We start from the raw sequence: 24,944 nt of genomic DNA, 5'->3' as shown, positions 1-24,944 counted from the left end.
TCCCTCTCTTCTAAGTGAAAATTATTCGTATAAGCATCAGATTGAAAACCTCAGCTTTACTTCAATTACTTTAATCCAGCCAAGGGGTGTTCTGTTCCCTTTGCAAAGGCCCCTCGGGCTGGGTTCACAGGGTGGCCACAGTAAGCACCCTGCTGGTCAGTCCTACACTTTTGGAAATGTCTGGGAAACTAATAAAGGCAGAAAACATTTCTTTGTTTCCTGGAAAACCTAGCTTTTTATTTACAAAACTTAAAAAAAAAAAAATCAGTACGAGCTCCACTCTACCTGCTCCGTAAAATGTTAAACCAAAAGGTTTGCGCAAAGAAGTCCACTAGACCTTTATTCAGGCAACTTTATGTTCTGCTTCCCTGTTCACAGGCTGACCTATTAATCCTACATAAAGGAAGTAGAAAAGGATTTTCAGCCAAAAGTTGGAAGAGGGGGCAGTTTCTTGTACTGTGTTGCTCATTTAACATATTAAACATGCACTAATTTCATCCTTAAAACAACCCTATGAAGTTAGCATTCTATTCAAAATCCTTAAAAACTAAAACTGAGTATAAAATTAAAAGATGAAATACATTCTTTTATCTCTGCTTTATGAATGAAGAAAAGCATCAAAAAGGCTGGTTGGCTCAAGGTCACACAAGCTAGTCAAGGTCACACAGCTATGCAGTAACAGACCCAGGTCTGCCTGACTCCAAAGTCCCCATTTTTGTTTTCCAGGATCCACCCTGCTTCTTGTAATCTCAGAGGCTGACACTCCTATTTATTTCCTCTTTTGTGGTACTGATGCCTCCTCTCCCTTCCAGATCCAGAAGGACAAAAATAACCAGTATGGTTCCTCTGAAACAATGAAATTTGTTTGTTCCACAAATCTGGCTACAAGGATGTTGCCACTAAAAACGAAATCCTCCATGTTAGCCTGGTATCCTGTTAGTATTTCATAGATGTGAGCAATGACAGAGCTGGCTAGTTACTGAGCATCTCCACAGGCAATCAGTGGGCTCCAATTCTTTGATATTTGGAATTCAACTCTGGGGTGTCTTGGATGTCACAAGCAGGAGCTTGCTTATGGCCATGGGACCCCCAGCAGGAGCAGACGGCACGGGATGAAAGGATTAGAGCTGCCTCCAGACATGAGGTGGATAAGAAAGGGTTGGGGAGAGAAATCAATAGCTCCCTTCTCATATTTCTCAAATGAACATCAAGGTGCAACAATAAATGGTAGATTCCTCTATAACAGTAAGAGGAAAAAGAAAGACAAGGAAAGAGAAGATGAGGGAGTTAATAACAAACATGTTCCATTAGACTAAACAACTTTCCGTCCAGAGATCCAACAACTCGGTGAGCCTTAAGAGGTATTTACTACAAAATGACAAATGACAAAACTGAGGTTCAGAGAAGTTATGTAGCTTGTTCAAGGTCACCAAGCTAGTCAGTAACAGCGAGCAGACAAGGATTCAGGTTTCCTGACTCTGGGCCCAGGGCTCTTTCTGCTCACTAGCCTCTGTGGAGATGGAGTTGGCCTCACTCGCTCACGTCAGGTGAAGTCACTGGGTTTCTAGTCCCCATTCTACCACGAACTTGCTATATAGCGACAGAGATAGAGCGAGGACTGTGACAAACTGGAGAAAGTGTGGTGCGCCTCTAAAGGACACAGCTGCTATTCAGTACCAGGAGATTAGGGCCATACAGGAAATAAATGGAGTCCTTCTCATTTTTCAAGCTGGAAATCTGGCTTTGTGAAAAATCTCCCAACTTTTAAATGTTTGCTCTAAATATTTAAAAACACCATGTTGGGCTTCCCTGGTGGCGCACTGGTTGAGAGTCTGCCTGCCGATGCAGGGGACACGGGTTCATGCCCCGGTCCGGGAAGATCCCACATGCCGCAGAGCGGCTGCGCCTGTGAGCCATGGCCGCTGAGCCTGCGCATCCGGAGCCTGTGCTCCGCAATGGGAGAGGCCACAACAGGGAGAGGCCCGCGTACCGCAAAAACAAAACAAAACAAAAAACACCATGTTGGTCAAATCAAACACATATAGGGGAAACCAAACCCACAGGTAATCAGTTCTAAATCTGATGTAAATTTGCATAATAAAGGGAGAGCCAAGTGGCTAGTTCCTAACTAAGGGACCACAAGGGCATGGAGTTATTGGTGCTAGAAATCCATGTGCCCACCAAGCACTACCTCTCAAGCCTACATACTACTATTTTTCAAGTATATATAGACACTATTATGAAAAAATTCAAAGTAATTCACATGGTTAGCTAAATTCATAGTAGCTTTCTATAACTACTCATTTTTTCTCCAATAAACTGATAGTAAAAATATAACCACTACCATTTGAGTCCTCATCATTTTTTTAATTGAAAAAAAAAAGACCCTCATGTTTAGAAAAGGTTGGAAATGACTGAACTAGATAATTTCTAAAGTGTACATTTTTATAATTCCATGGCTGTAAGCTGCAGAGAGGTGGGAGTCTGGGAAGAGAAGTCCCCTGAACACACCAAGGTATGTCCTTAAAACTCGGCACACAATGACTAGCTCAATGCCTATTGTGAACTGTGTTTTACCTAACTGTTCAAGTTCAAGAACAAAAGCAAAGTAGCCAACCACACTAGCAATGTTTATTGAACAACTGTGTTTCAGGCAAGTAGAAAAAGACAAGCAAGAATAGGTCTGAGATAAGCTATCACTGAGCCTTCATGACAATGGGAAACGTCAGACATCAGCAAACTCATAACGGATCAGTGCAACTAAGACACCTATGAAGATAGAATGTAGGTTTAGGAGAAGGTGACCTGTCCTGGGCTAGCCTGAAAGGCCTCCTCGAGAAGTGACATTTGGATTGAGCTGAGGTCATCTAGGGAAGTAGAAGTTAAGGCGTTGGTTGCATGGGTGTGTGGGAGGAGAGATGGTGCATTCCAGCAAAGGGCCTCAGTGGTGGGGATATGGTATTTCCAAAGAACTGAAACGCCTGTGTGGCTGAAACCAAGAGAGTGAGGACATCTGAGGTTTGAGATGGGGCTTGAAAAGGCCTTAGGAAACAGAGCACTGAGTCCTTCTAATTCTGTTCAGAATGTTTAGGCTTTTACTTCAAGAGAGATTGCAGTGTCAGCACCTTACAGAGCGCCCATCTCAAAGCAGGTGTATAAGAAACATACAGTGAAACTGAAGGGGTAGCAGGAGGTGAAGCCAGAGATGTGAGCAGGAGCTGGGTCTCCAAAGACTGTAAAATACACTAAGGAGTTTAACTTTACTGTGAAGAATGATGGGTTGTCCCCGAGGGTTTAGGCCTATTTAAAAGGTGACTCAGCATGGAGAATGGATTTAAGGGACTGGAAGCAGAAAACCCAGGGAGATTATTGCAGTAACCCAGGAAACTGACAGTAGTGACCCTAACTAAGGTGGTGACAGTGGGAATGGAGAGAAGAAAACAGAGCCTAAAGGATGAGGCGGAATGGACAGGCCTCAGTTCCTTTTCAGCTTCGGGGTAGGAGGACGAGAGAGGGCCTCAGGATGATTCCCGAGTTCCTGTCTTATGACTCTGGTGAAAGGTGGTGTGGCTGATCCAGGAGGAGCAGGCTTGAAGCACAGACAGATTCACTTTGGACACTCAATTCGTGGCACCTTTGGGTCAACCAAGTGGACTTGTCCAAGAGGCTGTGAAGCCCAGGCTGGGGCACAGGCTCGGAAGGCAGCAAGGGAGATGGAAAATGACACTACGAGAGGATCAGAGAAAGCGTGAGGGGAGAAAAGACGGAAGGATCACCAAGGGCTGGACAAAGAAATACAGATCTGTCCCTTACACGGCGACTGAGGAAAAGGAGAAAACCAGCAAGAGTATGCTGGATGGAAGCCAAGGGAAGAGAGTTTAGGAGAGAATGGCCCACAAGGGCAAGTTGGAGAAGGAAAGACACATCACAGCACCCTGTTCTGTTCTGGTTGGTATTTCCTTCAGGGCATTAATCATAACATACAACTTTTTTTCACTGACCATCTCCTTCTAAGACTTGTAACCAAATATGAAGGTTTGTTCCCCACTGTATTCCTACTGCTCACAGAGGGCTTGTTGCACAGAAATTCTCAACGATCTCTGTTGAAGGAATATGGAGAATGCACGTGTGAGTGTTTAAGAAGGAATCAGTAATGAAGGAGAAACTGCAGATAAAAGGGGCAGAAATAATCCCCAGGGAAGAAGGCTGGGCCTGCAGAGAGGATGCGACCCAGAAGACAGGAACAGAGGTAGGTTGGTCCTGAATGACACAAAGATACTCAGAAAGATCATTTCCCATCCATCCTCTTCCCCAAGAACCAGAGAGGATAAAATTCTCTCCCATGAGTTTCTACACTGTCCAGATGGGCTTGCCCATCCCGGATGCTCCATTCCCCTGAGATTTTATTCCAGGAAAAAATGAGTAAGTAGGTTGGGGATGAGGCTTCTCTGAGGATTCCAGTTCCAATCCTCTGCATCACGAGCACCAGATTTTCAAGAAGTGATTTCATCCCAACGACTGATCTTGTAGCATGAAGCCAATGTGCTTTCAGTGCTGTAAGTCAAGTCAACGTACAAACATCTGCCCTTACAAAGCAGGGCAGCTAGATCCAATTTTTACCTAAAGAATTATTCCCTTTTCGAAAGTAGCCACTTACTGCACTAAAGAGTCAGATCCCTGAGTTCACTTAAAACCCAATTCGATTTATAAATTCTGATTTCACGGTAACTGTCTTAAGAGTGCGTTTGGCATCTGCCTTTCACTGAAAAAAGATGAGCTCCCATTCCCCCCACAATGATAGACTACATTAACTATGTCCTAATTAAATGTTCTAAATCTGGAATGACATGGGGGGAAAGAGGGGGGCAGAGCCTGTACCTTCAAAAGACTTGCCCTAATTTACTTAGCATCAAGGGCCCAGTTGACCTTTATAGAGCCTTAAATCAATCAATTGGCTGAGACACACCTTCTTACTTTCAAAATGAGGAGATGGATAAGATGGTATTTCACACAAAGGACTTTCAATAAACATAAACCACAAGCATCAAAAGAATGTTTGTCCTGAGGGCTGCCAAGAAAGGCCAAGTGATAGAATGAAAAGAGTCTGGACCAGGAGCCAGAAGAATCGTATTAGCAACTGGCTCGCCGGACAATCAAACCAACCTCTTCTCCACTCTGCCCACTATTCCCTCACTTCCATCCTCTCCCTCAACGTTTAGCATCACCTCATGTTTTATGCCAGCAACGAGCACAGCGCCTGGCATGGTGATGGCGCTCATGTTACGGAAAGGTACACGGGGTTAAGAGCTCAACTGCCTAGATTTGAATCCAGCCTCTCACCAGCTTGAGCGAGTGACTTAACTGCTGTAGTTGCTTTACAGGTAAAGCAGGGGGATGGTAGCAGTATTGTTACCATCGCACTATTGTTGTGCGGATTACATGGGTTAATGATTACAAAGCACTTGGAACAATGCCTGATAAACAGCAGGGAAGAGTTTCCCAATACAGTCATTATCATCACCACCACCAGCTTGACCTTGAGCAAGTTACTGTCCGCCGTGGGGTTAAATTTCCCCACCAGCGACATGGTGGGGTGGATGAACTGGTCTCAGGAAGATCCCCACCAGCTTAACTCCTCTGTAATTCTTCGAATCCTATTACAACTCTCTAAACCCTCCTAAGGCTCTGAGGTCTCAGCAGCAGCAGAGAGGGGAGGTCCATTACCAGGAGTCTTACTAGCCCATGGAGCTTCAACTCCTCCCAAACATAGGCTGGACCCAGTGTCCCACAGTCTACTCAGCCAGCCTCCTTCCTCACCGTAGATACAGACTGTTCAGAGACAAAAATATTCATTGTGATACTCAAAGCTGTGTAGACAGCAGAGAAGTGAGAAAAGGACACACGTCACGGGGTGGGCGGCAGGGGGAACCAGAGAGAAAGACAAGGAATAATCAGAAGACAAAAAGCAAACATGACACACCAGAAATAGTGTGCCCACCAGGTTATTCAGCATTCTTCACCTAATAGCTTAAAAAAACTTCAAACTACAAGGCAGCTCTGTAGCAGGGAAATGTTCCCTATCTTGAAGCACAGCCCTCTCAAAGTGATTCCCCTTCACTTTAAACCCAGGCAGATGCTCCCCAGGGAGCAGATGCTACTGAGTGGACAGTCTTAGGTACAAACACCTTTCTCAGGAAGCAGTCACTTGCCAGACATTTAACTCACCTCCACTCTGCCCAAAAGTAAAATCAGTGTTCAGGATGATCAAGTCCCCTTTCCCTTCTGGGCCTCAGTTTCCACTTCTGTAAAATGGAGGAGGGAGCAACTCACGCCACCTAACTTCCAAGTTTCCTAACAGCATTAAAACTGTAGTATTCCAGGACTTCCCTGGTGGCACAGCGGTTAAGAATCTGCCTGCCAATGCAGGGGACACGGGTTCGATCCCTGGTCCAGGAAGATCCCACATGCCACGGAGCAACTAAGCCCTTGCGCCACAACTACTGAGCCCGCGCTCTAGAGCCCACGAGCCACAACTACTGAGCCCATGTGCCACAACTACCGAAGCCCACGCGCCTAGAGCCAGTGCTCCACAACAAGAGAAGCCACTGCAATGAGAAGCCCACACACCACAACGAAGAGTAGTCCCCACTCGCTGCATCTAGAGAAAGACCACGTGCAGCAACAAAGACCCAACGCAGCCAAAAATAAATAAATTAAAACAATTTTTAAATTGTAGTATTCCATCAATGATTTCCACTTTGCAGGAGGAAAGGTTTTTTTTTCTTAATGAGGTAAAAAAAGATCCACAGTTATTTGCTATTTTCTGCCTGAAGCTAGGTTTCCTGGGTTCAAATTGCCAGTCTACCACTAGCTTTGTGACTTTGGGCAAATTGCTTAATCTCTCTGTGCTTTGGATTGCTCATCAGTAAATAAGAATAATACCTTCCTCATAGGGTTGTCGCTAGGATTAATTTAGATAATGTACATAAAGTATAAAAGCACTTAGAACTATTCTTGGAACATGGTAGACATTATTTGAGTGTGGTTATTATTATTTTCAGTTACACAGATAGTTTTTCATTCAAAGGGAAAACTTATTTGGAAATGGCATGACAGAAGTAACACCAACACACACACACACACACACACACAGCAGGTAGATGGGAAACCTGGGTTCTAACCATGATTCTGCCCCCAAACTAGCTGTACAGTATTGGATGAACTATGGCCCTTCTCTGGGGCCTCAGATTCCAAATCAGAGGTGATAAACTGGCAGCCACAGTTTGACCTACAAGGGAGGTGAGAGGTGATCTCCTTCACCAGTGCAGCCCCCTACTGCCCGGCATCCCTGACTCTGACATCAAGAACCAGCTGGCATTTACCACGCGGCACACTGCACACACTTTCCTTACCACCCAGTCCCTGGTGGGCCTTTGGCTCCCTGGTTCGGATCTAGAGGGACCGCCCCTTCTCACAACTGGGCTATGAGCCCCTGGGGCACCATATGCCAGCAGGATTCTGTTGTTCCAGATCAGAAACACAGCCTGTGTTAAAGCAGGCTGCGCACACCAAGGGCACAGTTGAGAACAAACTGTTGAGATTTCTTTATTAATCACAGCATCATCCGTACAAGCAGCTGCTATCAGGAACAGCTGCAGCTGCTAAAAGGGTGATCCTGAAGCAGCCTAGAAAAGTGCTTCCAAGTTGCATACCGACAACAGGCACGTGCAGACCTGCAGTCTATTGGCCTGGTTCTTCCTACCAATCCTCAGTGCCTCTCTCTGGACCAGAAATCCTCCTTCTGCCATACCCAGAGGTGGCGTGGGATAAGGGAGGTTTCTAGAATCAGCCTAATACAAAGAATTTGGGGTGAACTTCAAAGGATTTCAATTTGATTCCACCTCAACCATTCAGTGACCTTGAGTGAGTTACTTCTCTTGACCACGGGTTTCTTCCTATGTTAAAACAGAGACAATAATAATACCTACTCTATATGGTTGTTGTGAGAAGTCAAAACTAGATTATGCCTATGAAAGTATTTTGTACACTGTGGAAGTCCAGGATGAAAAAATACAGGTTTATCATTTTCCCATGAAAACTGCAGTTTGACGCATAAACCATCTAATACAGAATTCACTGTTGTTAGCTTAGGGCTATCAGAGCTGAAATCAGAGAATTACATGGCTACAAAGGGCCTTTTGAGGATCTGTAACCCAACCTTTCTACACTGTCTCCCTCTCCTCCAGTCCCTGAATGCTATCAACAAGAGCCTAGCCAAAGGGTGGCCCCACTTGGAAAACCTCCACCTGCAGGAAACTCGCTATATTCCAAGGCAGGCAGCCCATTCCTTCCACTGTGGGCCTAATCCAAACATAGACCATTCCTCCTTGTAGAGACCAAATCAGACTTGCTATAATTTAAAGCAGCCTTGAAAGCTGCTTTCAAATGGACCCACCCCAGGGCCTTTGCACATGATGTTCTACCTACTTGAATACACTTCCATCAGTCTTCAGGTGGCCAGGTCCTTCTTATCTTTCCAGTTCAAATGTCTCTACTTCAGAGAGGCCTTCTCTATCACTCTTCACTCCATCCTACCCAACCTTCTATCATAAGGGTCTGTGCTTTTTTTTTTTTTTTAAGCGCACATCCCTATTTACTCATGTGCTTAAATCTTGTTGAATTCCCCAGAGAACGTAAGTCTTAATGAGGTAGTGACCTTGCTTCTCTAACTCACCACTCTGTACTCTTACAATACAGGAACTTCACCACAGTAATTACACTAGTTCATGGTAGGCACTCCAACATATGTTGAATGAATTTTATGAATTAATGAATGCTCAATTCTATGCACACTGTAAATATTCAAATACTCATTAGAAGAAACAAAAACCTCAACAAGCCTTACACCAACTCCCACTACTGACTTAACTCACAAGTATTAATCAAGTCTTCCTGTGTTGAGGGAAAAAAAATATAAAAAATAAACAAACTGAACAACAGCTCCCCGTGCCAGCTTTATTCATAGCAGCACTGTCCCTAGTAATCTGTCTCTTTATCTTGTGCAGAGGGAATTCATGAAAAGGCACTTAAGTGGACGAAAAACAGATAGCTGTTTCCTGGAGACAGGGCCTCACATAATGGCATAATTATGAACTGTCCTTAAAGAGATCGCTCAGCTGGCAAGTAGTCACCCAAGTCCATTGTGAATGCTGTCACAGGCCCTCAGATACGCGAGGCTAACAAACAGACATGGAGAATGCGTGCCTACAGGGTATGTACTGAGCCGTGCCGCCCTCAGCCAGCCTTACCCACTGTGTACCCTTGGCCCAGTAGAGAGTAGAAAAGCCAGAGAGGTATGAAAGCTGCTACCCTTGCCTGGTCTGGGAACACAGACTCACCCCAGCAACCATGAAAGATATCTGGGTAGAAAAGCCATAAACTCTTTGCAGGCTATATGCTGGAGCAGAAGACACCGGAGATCTGGGTTGAGTCCTGTTCTACAACCTACTCTATAACCTCCAACTAAGTCATATCACCTCCCAGAGTCTCAGTATTCCCATCTGTAAATGGGGGTTACTAGGTCCTTTCTCAAAGGCTGGTCCGAAGAATAATACCACACCGTATCAGATGCTAATATGTATTGAATCTATAAAGCACTGCACAAAGATAAAGTATTGATGGCAAATTAGCTTATAATCATAAATAATTGCTGCAATTAGGATGCCAGAATAGGCATCCAAACACCTGGAGGTTGACTGGTAAGCACAAGGAACACCTTCATGAGAAAGATGACTTATGCTTTCTATGCATCCTTTAAAGCCCCAGGTGTGGGAGTGCAGGAGGTTCGCAAGTACCCCGGATGCCCAGGGAAAAGTCAGGGTCTACAAGAAAGGGAGATTTCCCACAAGTCACGGTTTGCCACTCTTGGTCAAAAAGCTACAGCAATTAATTGGGACATTTCTTAAACTGCCCTATGATAAGTCTTAGGGATGTTATTGGAATCTAGGAAAAAACTCCCCTACCACATGAGGAGATCAGATCAAGATTTTCTTGACTCCAGAGACGATGACGGAATATGGCTTAATGAGGGGAGCAACCATAAAGAGACAATGTCAGAAAGCGCTCATGCCTTAAATAGAGCCTGAAATCAGAAGCTGTGCACAGAAAGCCTCTTTTAAAATGCATGAAGTCACGTAACACTCTGTTGGCACCTACTGTTTACGTAAGCCCACTGGGCGCTGCAAAGGTAAAGGAGCAGGGATTATTTAGCCTTCAGCGTGGGAAACATGTGGTAAGGGCTATGAAAGGGGACCAGGTGTTAGGAGAACACAGAGGGAAGGGAAATTTTTCTCCTTGGAGAGATATAGGAAAGCTCCATGAGTCAAGTGGCATTTGAGCTGGGAGAAGAAAACAAAGCAGAGATGAGATGTCAGAATGCTGAGACTCTTAACTGCTTCTGTGACACAGATGCCTTGACAGGCTGGAAAAGCCTGGTGACCCCTGCAAAAAAAACAAGTATATTTAAATGAATGATAAAATTACACAGGACTTCAAAGAAAATTGGTATTAAAACACAAAATGCAGTTAAAAAACAAATTTGTGATAGAGTACCATATGTGATTTTTTTATTAATGCATTCAATAAAATCTAGCGGCAAGTCTAACATTTACCATAATTTCAAAGCAGCAGTGAATGGCTTTTTGAGATGTCTGTAATATCTGTAATGTGAAGTGAAAATATCTGTGATTTCTATTGGCAACAAAAGCAAAAAAGAGAGGTACTGCTAATACTACTGTGGTTTGTTACCTACTTTTATAATGAAAGGAAATGCAATATTGCAGTTAGCGGTCAATAAAAATAAAGAGGTACTTTTTCCCCAATCAAGTTCACAGATTCCAAGTTTTTGTTTCCATGGACCCAGGTTAAGAAATCCTGAGAGAGAAAACAGCCCAAGCAAAAGAAGAAAGTGAGAAATTCGGGTAATGTTATGAGGCCACGTAGAACATGCAAAGACACAAATAGGAGATGGCATTAAAAGGAGATGGCCAAACCCTCAGAAGTCACCAAGAAGAAGGTTCTTCATTCCCCAACCATTAAACCACAGAATGTGCTCTAAGTTCCAGAACAGTATCTTCTTTTGAAATAAAAGATGAATGAAAGAAGCAAGAAAACATCTTAACACAGGTTATAGCTCCTTTCCAAAAGTGCAGTAGATAACAGCACATTGATAAATTTACTAAAAAAAACCCCACATATCCAATAGGATTATGTATGTAAAACTGCAAGCATGTAAGTATGAGTGGGTGTAAGCGTGATTTTTTTTTTTTTTTTGCGGTACGCGGGCCTCTCACTGTTGTGGCCTCTCCCGTTGCGGAGCACAGGCTCCGGACGCACAGGCTCAGCGGCCATGGCTCACGGGCCCAGCCGCTCCGCGGCATGTGGGATCTTCCCAGACCGGGGCACGAACCCGTGTCCCCTGCATCGGCAGGTGGACTCTCAACCACTGCGCCATCAGGGAAGCCCGTAAGCGTGTTTTATAAACATAGACGTCCAGAAAAAATGTACATCAAGTATTAACAGTAATTAGAATTTGGAGGTGATTTTACTTTCTTCTTTGTATTTTCTACAATTGGAAAGTGGGCAAAAAAAAGGCCCAGAAAAGGTTAGGTGACTTAGGGTAACACACATTCCACACAGTACAAAACAGAGCTTTACTAGAACTCAGAAATGTCCTTCTTTTGTACCTTCATCTTCAGAACTGAACGCATCTGAACACAGGAGGTAGGTATAATTATTTGCCCCAACTTAACATATTCAGACTCTGAGACTCAAGAGTCTGTTAAGTGACTTGCCCAAAATCACAGAGCAAGTTAACTGGAGGAGTTGGGGCTAGAATCCAGTTCTCCTGCCCCTCTAGAAGGCAGAATAGTATCACTGTTGAAAGCAAGGGTTTTCCATCAGCCTGACCTTAAGTCCCAGCTATACCACTTACTTGCTAGTAAACTTGGACAAATTCCTGAATTTTTCTAATCCTAGAGTTCTCCATTCTTCTTTACTTCAAAGGGTTATGGTGTCCTTGGGAAAAGATCCAATGATGTGAAACCCTATCACAACCTCTGACACAGAGGAAACATTCTAATAATCATCTCAATCACTATGCCTCCCTGTCTCTGTCCCAGGGGGAAGGACTCCAGCTTTACCAGAAGCCAGCGGACATATCTGCTCATTAGATGCAGCAGCCCAGTTCTAGTCTCAAAAGTCAACTGGGATCAGCTCATTGTGTGCACAAGCAGCTCTACTGGACAGGGAACGAACAACATCACGCCTAACACGGGACACAATGCCAGCGTGCTGAGCAGCCAGTTTGGGGATCTCTAGGGATTCGGATTCAATAGGTCTAAAACAGGACCAGAGGTTCCAAATTGTTAAAAAGCACGAGGAGAATCTAAAGAGCTAACATTCAAGGACAAATTCCTAGTTTGACATGAGAGACTCCACTGTTTCTGTGAATACAAAAGGGACCCAGTCTAATCACAAGCAATGCATTATCCAATGGGTGGCCCGACAAGGCATCATAGCAAGACCAGGGATCATCAATGGTTCCAGGGCTCTTCTGTCATGAAGGGCAGCAAACGCCCAGAACCACGGAGGGAGAATTGAAACCAACTCAAACCAGAAGCAAAAATAAATGTTCAGAGGGACTTCCCTGCCCCAGATGCATAATGTTTTCAGAGCAGGAACAGACTTCAAAGATGATGTCCATTATACAGATACCACAGCACATTAGTGACCAGAACACTAAGGAACGTACCAAGACTTGGAGGCCCACAAAGCAAAGATTCACAATAAATTCCCTCAGTAAAGATTGCCGGATGAATTTGTTAAGGAAAAGTGACATTCAAACACTCAAAAGACAGGGCTTCAAAATGGCCTAGTCTGTAGATATAGAAAGTACCTAAAAAATATGGTAGTTTCCGACAGCACTCAGAAACACCACAACCATGGGCCTGAAAGGAGACAAGAGTCAGCAAACTATTCTCTTAAAGTTGATGGGCAAAGCAGAAGAGGGAGGGGTCTCCACAGGCTCATATGAATTAAAGTTTTTGCTCATTATTTTATCCTTAGGACCCTGCATACTGCTTGGCAAACAGTATAACATTCAGTAAATATTTGTTGAACGCATGAAAGTAAGAAAGAAAGCCCAAAAGAGACCATCTCTGCTCGTGCAGGCTAAGCACGGTACTGAGTATAGCATTCCCCACGGGGTGGGGCCTTTTTGGTTGTCTGGCCCAAGAGTGATAGAAACTGATTGCCCACACAGTGGAAGGAACATGAGCTTTCGAGTCAGGAATACTTGGGTTCAAACTCAAACTCCGTATGATCTTGGCATAAGTACTTGACCTCTTTGAGCCTCAGTGTTTCATCTTTAAAGGGGGATTAACACCACCTACTGCACCTCTAAAACAGGCATGATGGTATGTATCCTTAAAAAGTTTCTGGAAGAAAATTACATGAATATATTTATGCAAAGTAGCTAGCACAAGGGCCAGCATACAGTATGAACTTAACAAATGGCAACGTGGCTTGGAATTAATCATGCCCTCTCCCGCCAGAGCCTATATTCTCCTAGGTCACCTCTAATCATTCATCTATAGCCTTTCTGATAGGAAGCTGCAGAAATAGTTCCAGCGTAAGCTCACTAGATTTTCTAACAATGCCCATTTCTTTAAATAATAAAATCATGTATACATTCCTTTTCAGTTTACAAAATAACTTCATATTCACACACATAATTCTGAAACAGTGCATTACTATTATTCCATGTTTAACAGATGAAAATACTATTATCTGTGTTTAATGGATGAAAAACCTAAGACCACCTAGCCAGCAAGAGGCAGACTGAGACAGGAACTATAGATTTTAACATTTTATTCTAATGACCATCACTGTCTTAACCTGAAATTCAAACGAATGATCTTTCTACAGAATAAAATACTCCAACTCAGACTGCTCCAGAACTCGTGTCAAATGCTGATTGGATTACCCTAATACAGCTGAAAGCAGAAACAGATTCTGAAACGAGAGACAATTTTTTTTTTTTAAACAAAGCCCCTCCTCTGGATTTAATACCTCAGTTCTTGATGGAAGAAGACTTAGAATCAGGCCAAGAGAGTTTTAGCAACATCTCTTCCATTTATTAGCCATGGGACCCTGGATGATTCTTAACCCTAGTAAATTTCAATCTCCTCGTCTGCATAATGGGAAAGCAATACCACTCCTAAGGTTGTGTGAAGTTCCTGGCACAGAGAAGGCAGTCAGTAAGTGAACTACTCTAATGACCACACCATGGTACCAACCATTTGGACTGAAGGGGAAGTGACTTCTTATTTCTTCCTGGCTCTTCTAGCTTCTTCATAACCCCTGTTCTGCATCTGTTCAATGGGGACACAACCAGTCTTCATTCGACCTCACCAGGGAATGAAGATAACAAAAGAGCTGGCAGAGACATTATGCAAATACCAAATATTATTAAAATATTAATGAACTCTGGCAATTTCCCTGAATTCTGATAAATGGTGTTTATTATGCACTGCCAGCCTCTCCCACAATCTGGGCTGTCACATATTAACTAGATAATAACAGCAATCATTCTCCTAAAAGACCAAGGTGTAGAGAAATAAATAGTGAGTCTAGATGACTCCCGCAAATACCTGCCTCCAAAGGAATCAGAGTCTCCGGACAAGCAGAGAAGGCCAAGACAGACCATGGACAGCTGGGTGACCAGTAGCAGGCTCAGATCAACTCCACAGACTAGGCAGACCCCTGTTTTGATAGGACAGTGGAGTTTCCCGGTGCTGACGGGTCACCGTTTATGACAACAGCCTACCACAACTTCGCCCTTCTGCGTAGTAAAGTTGCCTCCGATCTCGATAAAACAAAAAGGATCTGGGAAGCCGGTGGGCGGGGGCTTTAGTCCAGGCTAACAATCTCATACAGAAAGTGGCTGCCCCTGCCAGCTGCCTAAAAACAGAGGTAGCGTTATCCACAGCTCCATTAAAGAGGTTTGCACCAAACTCCTCTGCCATTTCGTTCTGTGTGAGGGGATAATGTTTTCAGGCTGTCAACAATCCTCAGGTGCCGCTCAGACAGAAGCGGAACAAAGCCAGGAGGACTCACACCCACCCCCCAGAAGCTCCCAGAAATAAGGGCCTGGTGCCACCCCTGTTAACACCTTAACAAGCTGAGGGTCATTAAGACACATCATTCGCATATTCATGAAAGACTGTGGACTGCGGCAAGTGAAACAAAGTGCACAAAAAGAGATTTTGTTGTTTCAAGCCAAGCGAAAATCCCCTTTAGGAAAAGTAAATCCACACAGGGACCCTTGCTGTGGCCAAACCTTCACTTGTCTAGAGCAGCCAGCACCTCATTAAAGGAAAGCAAGCAACTCACAAATGAATGCAGCACCACACACAGGCAAGCTCATTTCGCCATCTGCCTGCTAGTGTCCAGAGGGGCAAGAGGCTTAAACAACATTCTCCTGAATTTTCTCTCCCGCAGGTGGAAATATCAAATTCCCAGGGGGCAAGAAAGACTTCTCTCGCAAGATCAACTGGGTAAAAATGAATAAAAGGGAATTTCGTTTACCTGTCAACACCATGCCACTCATGACATTAAACACAAAATAAATTAAGCACCCGCAGTAATTCACCCTTCGTAAAGGCTTTGAGAAATCAGCGTTATCAGCCATGGGGTTAGCATGAGCTGGGCACTTAAACTTACCCCTCCCCACAGCCTCCCATTTTCTGTTCCATGACTATCCTGACTGATGGTGACCGAGCACCTTTTCCTAGTGAACGACCTAGGACAGGAGACATTGGAATTGAGGCCGGCGCTATAACAACACAATGGCAGACTTCCATTATATACGTCAAAGAGAAAGGACATGATTAAGCAACTTAAATAACTTGCCCTGAGCCTTCTCTGTGTATCCCCACCCTTCTGACAATCACTGTGCTGCTTTTCAGATCTGAAAGCTTTGTAAGCTTCCCACCGCAAGGTTAGGGAGTTATTTAAACACGCACGCGCGCGCGCGCGCACACACACACACACACACCACATTTAATTCAATATTAGTTGAAGGGTCGAATCTCTCAATGGAAAGCTTTTCAACCCCATACATAACCTCGGATACACTTGGGGAGTGTGGAGCAAAAAGTAAAATCCAGCCCCAAGTTTTAACATGCTTCATCGAACTTCCCAAAGCGTTACTACCCACCGCCGGCACACGTACAATTTGTATTACCCCCAACCTGGGCTGTGGGGAGGAAGCAAACCAAGAGAAAATACCCGATGATAGAACCAGCAAGGACAGCAGACAGCCGGCTGAAATCCAAGTAGACGGCAGGAGGAAGGCAAAAGCTCAGTCTTCCTCTGTGGTCCAAGACCTATTTCAATTAAATTTCCCACTACCTGGAAAATTGCCTACGAATGTATTTGTCGAGCGCACAGAGACACGCGGTGGGGCAGCGCTACACTGGAGTCCCAGTTCTGCGGAGAGTTCACCGCCAGGCCACGTACTGCATTCAGGCAGAGTTGCACTGGTGGAGCCGCAAGCTACGCTAGAAGCTCCCAGCAGCGGACATTCACAGCACTAATCCGAACGACAGGACACTTGGGGAGGGGTTCGGTCTCCCCGGCCTGACTCAATTATTTTCCTTTACACAACATTCAGTTGTGTAAGGAACTGTAGGTGCCAGGCTCGGGGGGTGGGAGGGGCGGCATTATTCTAAACCCGGACGTCGCCGGGGTTCGAAACCCAGGACACCTCTCTCGGCCGGTGCATAGACAGCACACAAAGAGGAAGGGGCTGGCGCTCCTCGGGGTCAGAGATCTGAGCGTGGTCGTTTTCGAGCTGGGAATTAGGAATTCCGAGCTCAGCAAGAAGCCCGGAGAAGCACCGGAAATGCTTCCGACCGCTTCAAGGGGAAATCTACTTGCAAATCAAAGTTGCAGGAACTCCCTGCGCCCAGCCTACTTGAGCGGGTTACCAGGGAACACCCAACAAGTTTGGCCACCGGGGGCCCGGCTTGACAGCGCCGCGCCGCAAGCGAGACTAGAGAGCAACTTGTCGCTCCGGCGCCGAGCCAGAGCCCCAGGCTGTCTCCGCGCCCCGAGCTCTGGAGAGGACCCGAGACTCGGCGTTGGGAAGGAGCAGGTCCTTGTCTTTGGAGACAAATCCCTTAATTGAAAGCCGCAGCCGGTTCTCACCTGGACCGCGCGGCTTCCAGGGGCTTCCCCCAAACAGTGAGACGTTTCACCACGAACACTTCACCTGCCTTCCAGGCCCCCGTCGGTGAGAAATTAACAAAAGAGCCAGCGAACTGGGGTGGAAAAGGGACCCGGCACAAAGTATGGTAGGGAGGGGAGGGAAGGCAGCTCAGGTTGCCGCGGAGAAAGAAGGGAAGAGGCGGAACAGAGATGGGTTATACCCCAGGCACCCGGCGGCTCCGGGAAGAAAATCAAGAAGGAAAGAGCGCGCGAGAAGGGGGAATGGGTTCTTTACCCCGCTTCCCATCTCACACACACACACACTCACAAACACACACACACACACACATCCCTCCCTCTTTTTCCTCCTTACCCAGCATGGAAAAGATGAAATCCTTGGCTGTGTGAATCTCCAGTGCTCTCTGGTCGTCATATTCCCGCTGGTCGTGCTTCGTGAATTCTTGGATGAGTTTGTTCAATTCCTCCACCCGAGCTCCCGACCTGAAATCCAGCTCCGGGAACGCAGGCTTGTTGTTACAGCCCAGGGAGGCTGCCTTGCTGGCGGTGGGAGCCGCCATCTTCATACAAAACGCGCCGAGTAGCAGCTCCGCGGCGGCGGCGGCAGCACCCACCCCCGCCCCCCCACCCAGCCCCCCTGGGTCTCCTCCCCTCGCCGGCTCCCTGGCTGTGACCCCGGCCCGTGGGCGGGCTGGCGGGCGGGCGTCTAGGCGGGCGGTTCCGGCTCGGTGCGCTCCGGGCGTCCGGGCTTCAGAAGGATCTGGACTGCAGCGAGAGTGCGTGTGTGGCCCCGACACCCTTCCCTGCGGCCCCACGCCCGCCCAGATGCTGCAGGTCTCTGCCCTCCCCTGGACCTAGCTGGCAACTGCGGTAGCGGTTGTAGAGCCAACCCGAGCCTCCCCTGGGCGAGGAAAGTGAAGTGGAAACAATGTGAAATTCACCAGCTCTGAAATCAACAAGCTGCCGGCTCCGGTGTTACGGAGCCAGCACCAGCGTCCCCCATTTAAAGGGACAGCGCACCCAGTGGAAAGAAAAATAAATAAATGACAGAGGTCTGCGCGCCTATGCCACTTGCCAATCTGTACTCGGGCAGACGAGAGAGGTGTAGACCTATTCTTTCTCTACCTCCACCCCTTTTGGGGGCAGGGCTTGCCAAGCGCGTTCATGAAGGGAGCCTTCCTCTGTCTGATTTTAAGGGCGGTGTCCTGGGCGAGGGCATCCCTATGGGAGCGTTTCCGTCTCTAGAACTCCAAAGACTTTAGGTGGTGAAGGAACCTGCCTTAAGGAGTATAAACCAATCTTCTGCCATTTCTGCACAGATTGCCAAATATGATATGATTAAGCGTATCAAAAAAAAAAGACAGTGCCCACCCCGTCCCGTATAGACACGCCCATTAGCCACTAAAGTATCCCAACCTTTGCCCGAGGTAATTAATTTTTCCTGGATAACAGCCTATTAAACTTAACATACAATGACTTAATGCGGTTCAGCCCCCTCCAATATAAAGATAGGAAAACTCAAGGGTAGGTGTGGGGGAGGGGGAAGAACAATGAATTGCCCCAGGTTCCAATGAATGTTGAATGACAGGTGAAAATTCTCTCATACAGCAAATACAATTCGAGCGTCCACTATTTGCCAGGCAGAGTGCCAGAATCTCAGTGGACAGGGATAAGCCAAAGGACATGGTTCCTGAGATGGAGTCATACTCACTTGACAAGGCAGATTTTACTAAGTCATGGTCCTTTAGACAGAATAGGATCTCAGACGTGTTTTCAGTGGTTATGAGGTTTTTGACTCAGACACTAAGGAGACCTATTTGTTCTTAGAAAAAAAGGTTATCTTCCTCCCTAATTCTCCAAAATCCAACTCATCTCTATCCCACAGTCCCTGATATAAGATAAAAGCTTTTTCTTACCTGGGTTCTCATGGCCAATAATACAAACTCTTTTGTTTGTCCAGGCTCTGTCGTGCCTTTCCCTATAAAATGGAGATGATAATTCCTGTCTCATATGTTGTTTCAAGGATTACATTAAATAAAGTGGGTCAACCACTAAGTGCAATGCCTGACATAATAAACATTTAATTAAATGTTAGCTGCTACTATTGTTGTTGTTATAAACTTAACTCTTTCCTCTTTCCAACCGATCCACATTGTTGCCATGGTGATTTTTACAAAACACAGATCTGGGTATTGACATCCTCCTGGATTTTTCTCCTCTTTACTCCCTTCCCAACTTTGTACCAAAGCCAATTCCATAACATGCATTTTTCGAAAGCCTTCCCTAAGACCCTCCTCCCCCAAGCTGATGGCAACATTTTCCTCCTTAGAACCTCCACTGCACCCTTTCAGAAACTTCCATATGCCTCTGATGAATTTTGACCCTACTTTATCATTGTTAATGCAAGTTTCAAACTATGAGCTTCCCTAGGATAAGAACTACACCTTACTCATCTTCAGATTTGTCCCTGCAGGAAGGTCCTCAATGTTTATTGAACCAAGTGATGAGTGAAGAACTTTGGCATAACCAGTTAATTTCTTTTGCTTTTGGTTTCCTTCTCTTCGAAACAAGCTTTCTTACCTACTCAGTATTAAAGAGGAAGGATACATGTCCACATGAACGCTGGTGCACTGATGAGGGAGCTACTTAAAACTCTGGCTTTTGCAGGTCTGCTATGCTGCCCTGACTTCTCATCTGAGAGGGTATTACCATTAACTGGGCAGTGGGATAAGTTATGCAAGCGGTCGGAACTCCAACACAAATCCATCCACTCCCATCTGTCAGTACTTCTCTCATGATCAATGGTAGGCATCTGTGAGACAGCTGGCTGCAGCACAGTCATTTCATGGATCAGAATGATTCTAGTTCACCCGTGCAAGCAACAACCTCCAACCTAATACAGTTTGAAAGAATTCAGGCAAAAAAGTCAAGACACTTTTTCTTTGTTAATTTCCAAAAGTGTGAATGAGGCAATGCTCCTCCCTTGTGACACTTGTATTCATACAGATAAAACAAGTAGTTAGCAGGAATTGTGCCTTATTGTGCCTCAGCCCTGGGTTTTGGATGTTTTGAATGAGGGAGTCAACAAATGGTCTCTCTGTTCTTCTACATTTTCTGTTTACTTTCCATCAGCCAGATCCGAATTCTATGAATCACTGACCTTCAGTGAGTCTATGTATTTGGAGAATGTCCTGAATAGTAAACTAAATACCTTTTATATGCTCTTATACAACTCTGATAAGATGATATAAATATCCCTTGTCCAATTGTCAAAATAGGGAAAGAGGATCAGACCGTAATTTCCTGAATTGGTCTTTCAGGAGACTTTTTTTTTTTTTTTTGGTTTTAAATTTTTTTTAATCAAATTACAAACTAAATACCAAAAACATCATAATCATAAAACAAAACAGGAAAACCAGACATAGCAGGAAATAAATAGAAGTCTAATTTCAATAAATCAAGAAGTAGAGGTATTAAAATTACAAAGATATTCTTTGTAATAATTAAATATAGCTAACAAAAACTGAGAATGTTGTGGAAGATGGGATGTGAATGATATTGCAATTGCACTTAATACTTCATATCCCATAGCGAGGAGTCAATAGATGTTACCCAAAGTTGATAAATCAATAGGCAGAAATTGTAATGGTAACTACGATAAGAGTTAAAGAGAGAAACTTTCAACAGTGATTACCTATGAGTGACTGGTTATTTTGTATTACTCCCTTTCTACAATTCTTTACATGTGCTTGTATTACTCTTCTAATTTAAAATAATTAGTTTTAAAAGATTTGGATGTTCTTCACAATCCACAGAACCAAAAGAAAAGATCTCTTTTGAAGTATCTTGTTTTTGCCAAAGATTGGTTCATCCACCAAATTGGAATTACTTAAGCTGTAAGAAAAACCCATCACTGACTGGGTAGCCTCCCTTCATTAGGCTGTATAGCAGAATGAAAGCTCTCAGAAGGTCCAGACCACTTTACATGGCCAGCTTCCGTCTAACATCCTTCCAAATTAATGTAGTAACGGGGCCAATGACCAGTCACAGGACGGTTCTCATAGTGAGAGTCCCCTTTTGGGAGACTTTTTAACCTAGTAGACTGTGAACTCCTCAAGGGGGAGTGCTGTCTCTTCACCTTTGTAAACACCGCATTTAATACATTTCCTGGCTCATCTTATGACCTTAATTAATGTGTTTGAATGAATGAATGAATGAATGAACAAATTAATACCATCTCTCAAAGTCCAGGAAGTCAACATTTAGTTGATTTTTGCTACAATTAAATATCTCAATGCAAGCTATCTATGGTTTCCCAACAATCACTTGAGTTCTTATAAATGTAGGTATTTCTGCTTAAGTTTAATGAAATGTTTCTATTTGTGTGCCTTTTATTTTTCCCTGTGTATGTTATATGGCCTAAGAGAAAGAAGGGAAATGGAGAGGAAGGTGAAGAGAAAGAGAAAGAGAAAATTATTAGAAGATACTAAAGAGTGTCTCGGACTTGTAATAAAAGTGCAGGTTTCTAGAGTTTTGACAGATGACTCAGGAAAGGTCAATGGAGTGTACCATCTAAATAAGCACTAAGGTAGGTCGTTCCTTTACTTGCTTGTGTGGCATCAAACAGACCAAAGAAACTCACTGCCTTTCCAAACTGCTGTCCCACTTAGAGGCAGAACTTGGCCCCTTACTTTCCCACACCCAAATTGTATGAGCTTGTGAGAGAAGCCTTCTGCCTGCTTCTCTGAGGCTGTTTGTTTTTAAATATGGCTCTCAAGTTCTGTGGCAAACTCTCAGCCATGAATAACTGGGCTGTGCAGCCCATGCATTAAAAATAGTAAGCTCCACACCCACATGATGGATTAACAAAATATAATTTTAAACAAAGATTCTCTGGTCTGAGAGCAGCCCAGGCTACAAGATCTGGCCTTCTTGGGCAGTTCCATTTTCAATAAAAGTCTAACCAGGGGAGGTAGCCCGAGCTTCTTATGATTTGAAAATGTAGGCAGGAAAAAGAGAGGCAAACACCACAGACATGTGGAATGTTGACAGCAGAAGGGACTTGGGGGATAAATTCCATCCACCGCCTTCACTTTGAGATAGGAGAACTGGACACAGCAAAGGAGAGGCCTGCCTATATAGTAGAGGCAATGCTGTTCTATTTCTCATACTAAATTCAAATTTAGTAAGTATTTCTTATGTTTCCAGGCCACCAGAGGGGTTGTAGAAAATGCTAGGAAATTGGACCAGAATCGTAATAAAAACAAGAGGAGAGTGGTCCTTGGGCAAAACGGACTCATTGATCTTGAAAGTTTAAATTTCAATATATCAGGAATTGCTGACATTTGGAATTACTTAGCTACAGCTTTTTGCCACTAATAGGTAGTAATCCAGACTAGAGCTGAATTTCCTGGGTATCTCACAAAGTCCTTCAGGTGCACATGACCCCATCTGGAGTAAGCTGCTAATTTTACCTCTTGTGAGATTAGGCCAGTGAATTGTTAGTGAGGTCCCCAGAGCAGGGTGGATAAGTCATGACTTAGTCTATTCAGTTCTAACAAGGTGACCCCAGAGTGAAGCCCCACCCCTCTGACACTCACATGGTTCATGGGGGCTCGTTTCACCCTCTCCTTGAACCCTGTGCCCTAATAGCCCCTGGGGACCTAGGTGGTCTAGCTGTGCAGAAACTGCATATAAATCACCCAAATCTGTGCTTTTATTCTCTGCTCCTGCTGTGCCCCAGGAAGCCAAATCTGTACCTGTGGAAAGAAGAAAATGGACTCTAGGATGGGAGATAACAATATCTGATAACAATTATTAACAATTGTCTTCCTTCCAATGATGGAACACTTTCCGGTTCAAAGCACTTATCACATAAATCTGTTTATCCTCACAACCTCCTACTGAATAAAGCAGGTTGGTCCGGATTGTGATTATTATTCCAATTTTAGAGATAAGAAACTGAGGCTCAGAGAGATGGTGATGTTTGTGAAATCATCTGACTAATTGTTGTCTGTCAGCTCTCTATTTAGACATCATCTCCTGCTAAGGGCTTTTCCTGAACATCTTACGCCCCCTCCCCACACCCATGTAGGTCCTGGAGGCTCCTTATAGACTCATTGCCTTTGACTCTATCACTTCGTTGTAGCTGCCTCATAACTTGTCTGTCTCCCTCACAAAGGTGTACGTTCTCTGTGGGCAGAGACTATGTCTCTCTTGATCACCAATGTGTCTGGCACACAGTAAGTGTTCAATACAAGTTTGATAAAGGAGAAAGTAAATGAATGAACCGTGTGGCTGGCTCAGGCCCCAAACTCAGGTCTTTGATTTACGACCCAGGTTCTTTCCATCAAACCTCCCTGGCGCTGTTACCAGCAACCACTGAGCCTCCAGAAAAACACCAACAATCTCTTTCATTTTTTACATCTTTATTGGAGAATAATTGCTTTATGCTGGTGTGCTAGTTTCTGCTTTATAACAAAGTGAATCAGTTATACATATACATATGTTCCCATATCTCTTCCCTCACTTTTGAAAGCTTTACACTTTACCTAGCATTTCGCATACACAATCAGCTCCCAAAGCTCAAGTTCATCATGGCAAAAAAAACCTTTTCTTCTCTGTCTTCTAAAGTCTGAGCGAAGGCCCTTTGCTGAATACATTTTATGACAAAATAACTTACAAAAAATTAAGTCTAAATATTCAATATGTCCTTCTTTTGGGGAAACTTAAGTCTACTTGACCTCCACACATCAGGCAAGAAAAAGCAAATGGAATAATTGCCCTAGAAATCCTATTTCTTTACAAATGACTTAACCTCATCCACTGTTCTGGGGAAACTGTGGGACCCCTCTTAGCAATCCCTGGACACTGCACCATCCCCGTTTAGCCCTTGAACTTGCCAAAAGGCCAGGCTCTGGGTCCGCTACACCAATCCATATCCTGTCTTGTATGTACCTTGGGTGCTGGGTCAGGTATTGATGGCGGGGGGGAGGGTGCACAATACCTTATCAGTGAAGACTGGAGACGTTCGGTTTGGTTTGCTGTGAGCAATTAAATGAAGTGTGTCACAGGGGAAATTAATTTATATTATTTCTGGGTGGCTACAGAGGATGGAACCAGGAGAGATGGGTGGCAGTTACAGAAATGCAGGCTCCAGCTCAGGATACAGAAGCATTTTCTATCCACGTGAGCCGCTCTGCACAGAATATGCTGCCTTCTGAATTAGTAAACTCCCCATCACGGGTGGTGTTCAGAGAGCCCTGTACCCACCTGTCAGGGTTACACCAGAAGAGGTCACCGAGTTGGTAAGGAGCATAGGCTTTGACCCCTGAGGTGCCTTTCAGCTCTGAGAACCTAAGACTGTGATACTTTTTCAATTAATGCAATAACTGAGAACTAGTTTCCTGTAAGGATCCACCTCAAAACAGAACTATATTCTGCACCCTGAACACAAGGTGTTTTATATCCATTTTCACATAAGTTCCCAAGATAAAGGATTGTGTCTTTCTTTTTCTCGGCTTAAAATATCCATAGATTTCGTTGTTTCTGGGTTTCCTACTGTCCAATCTAGCAGGCAATTTCATTCCACCACCTACAAAGAAATTCTGTTGGTATAGACACCTGTCCCACACATCAAACACAAATTCCACACC

At 44.5% G+C, this 24,944-nt stretch overlaps 1 protein-coding gene across 1 annotated transcript in view; it reads right to left on the bottom strand.

Annotated features, from left to right (window-relative positions):
• The window catches only part of MB21D2 (Mab-21 domain containing 2), a gene marked incomplete at its 5' end in the record, with an annotated part of 105,070 nt that extends 87,215 nt beyond the window's left edge, over window positions 1-17,855 (bottom strand). Inside the window, one exon of the mRNA XM_082840453.1 lies at window positions 17,645-17,855. Coding sequence (XP_082696579.1) covers window positions 17,645-17,855 — 211 coding nt within the window. The remainder of the gene's footprint in view (window positions 1-17,644) is intronic.
• Between the last annotated feature and the right edge of the window lie 7,089 nt (window positions 17,856-24,944).

Source organism: Leucopleurus acutus (genome assembly GCF_964270905.1).
Source record: "Leucopleurus acutus genome assembly, chromosome: 5".
Taxonomy (NCBI): Eukaryota; Metazoa; Chordata; class Mammalia; order Artiodactyla; family Delphinidae; genus Leucopleurus; species Leucopleurus acutus.
The sequence above is the reverse complement of the archived record's forward strand: the minus strand, read 5'-3'. Positions and strand labels throughout refer to the sequence as shown.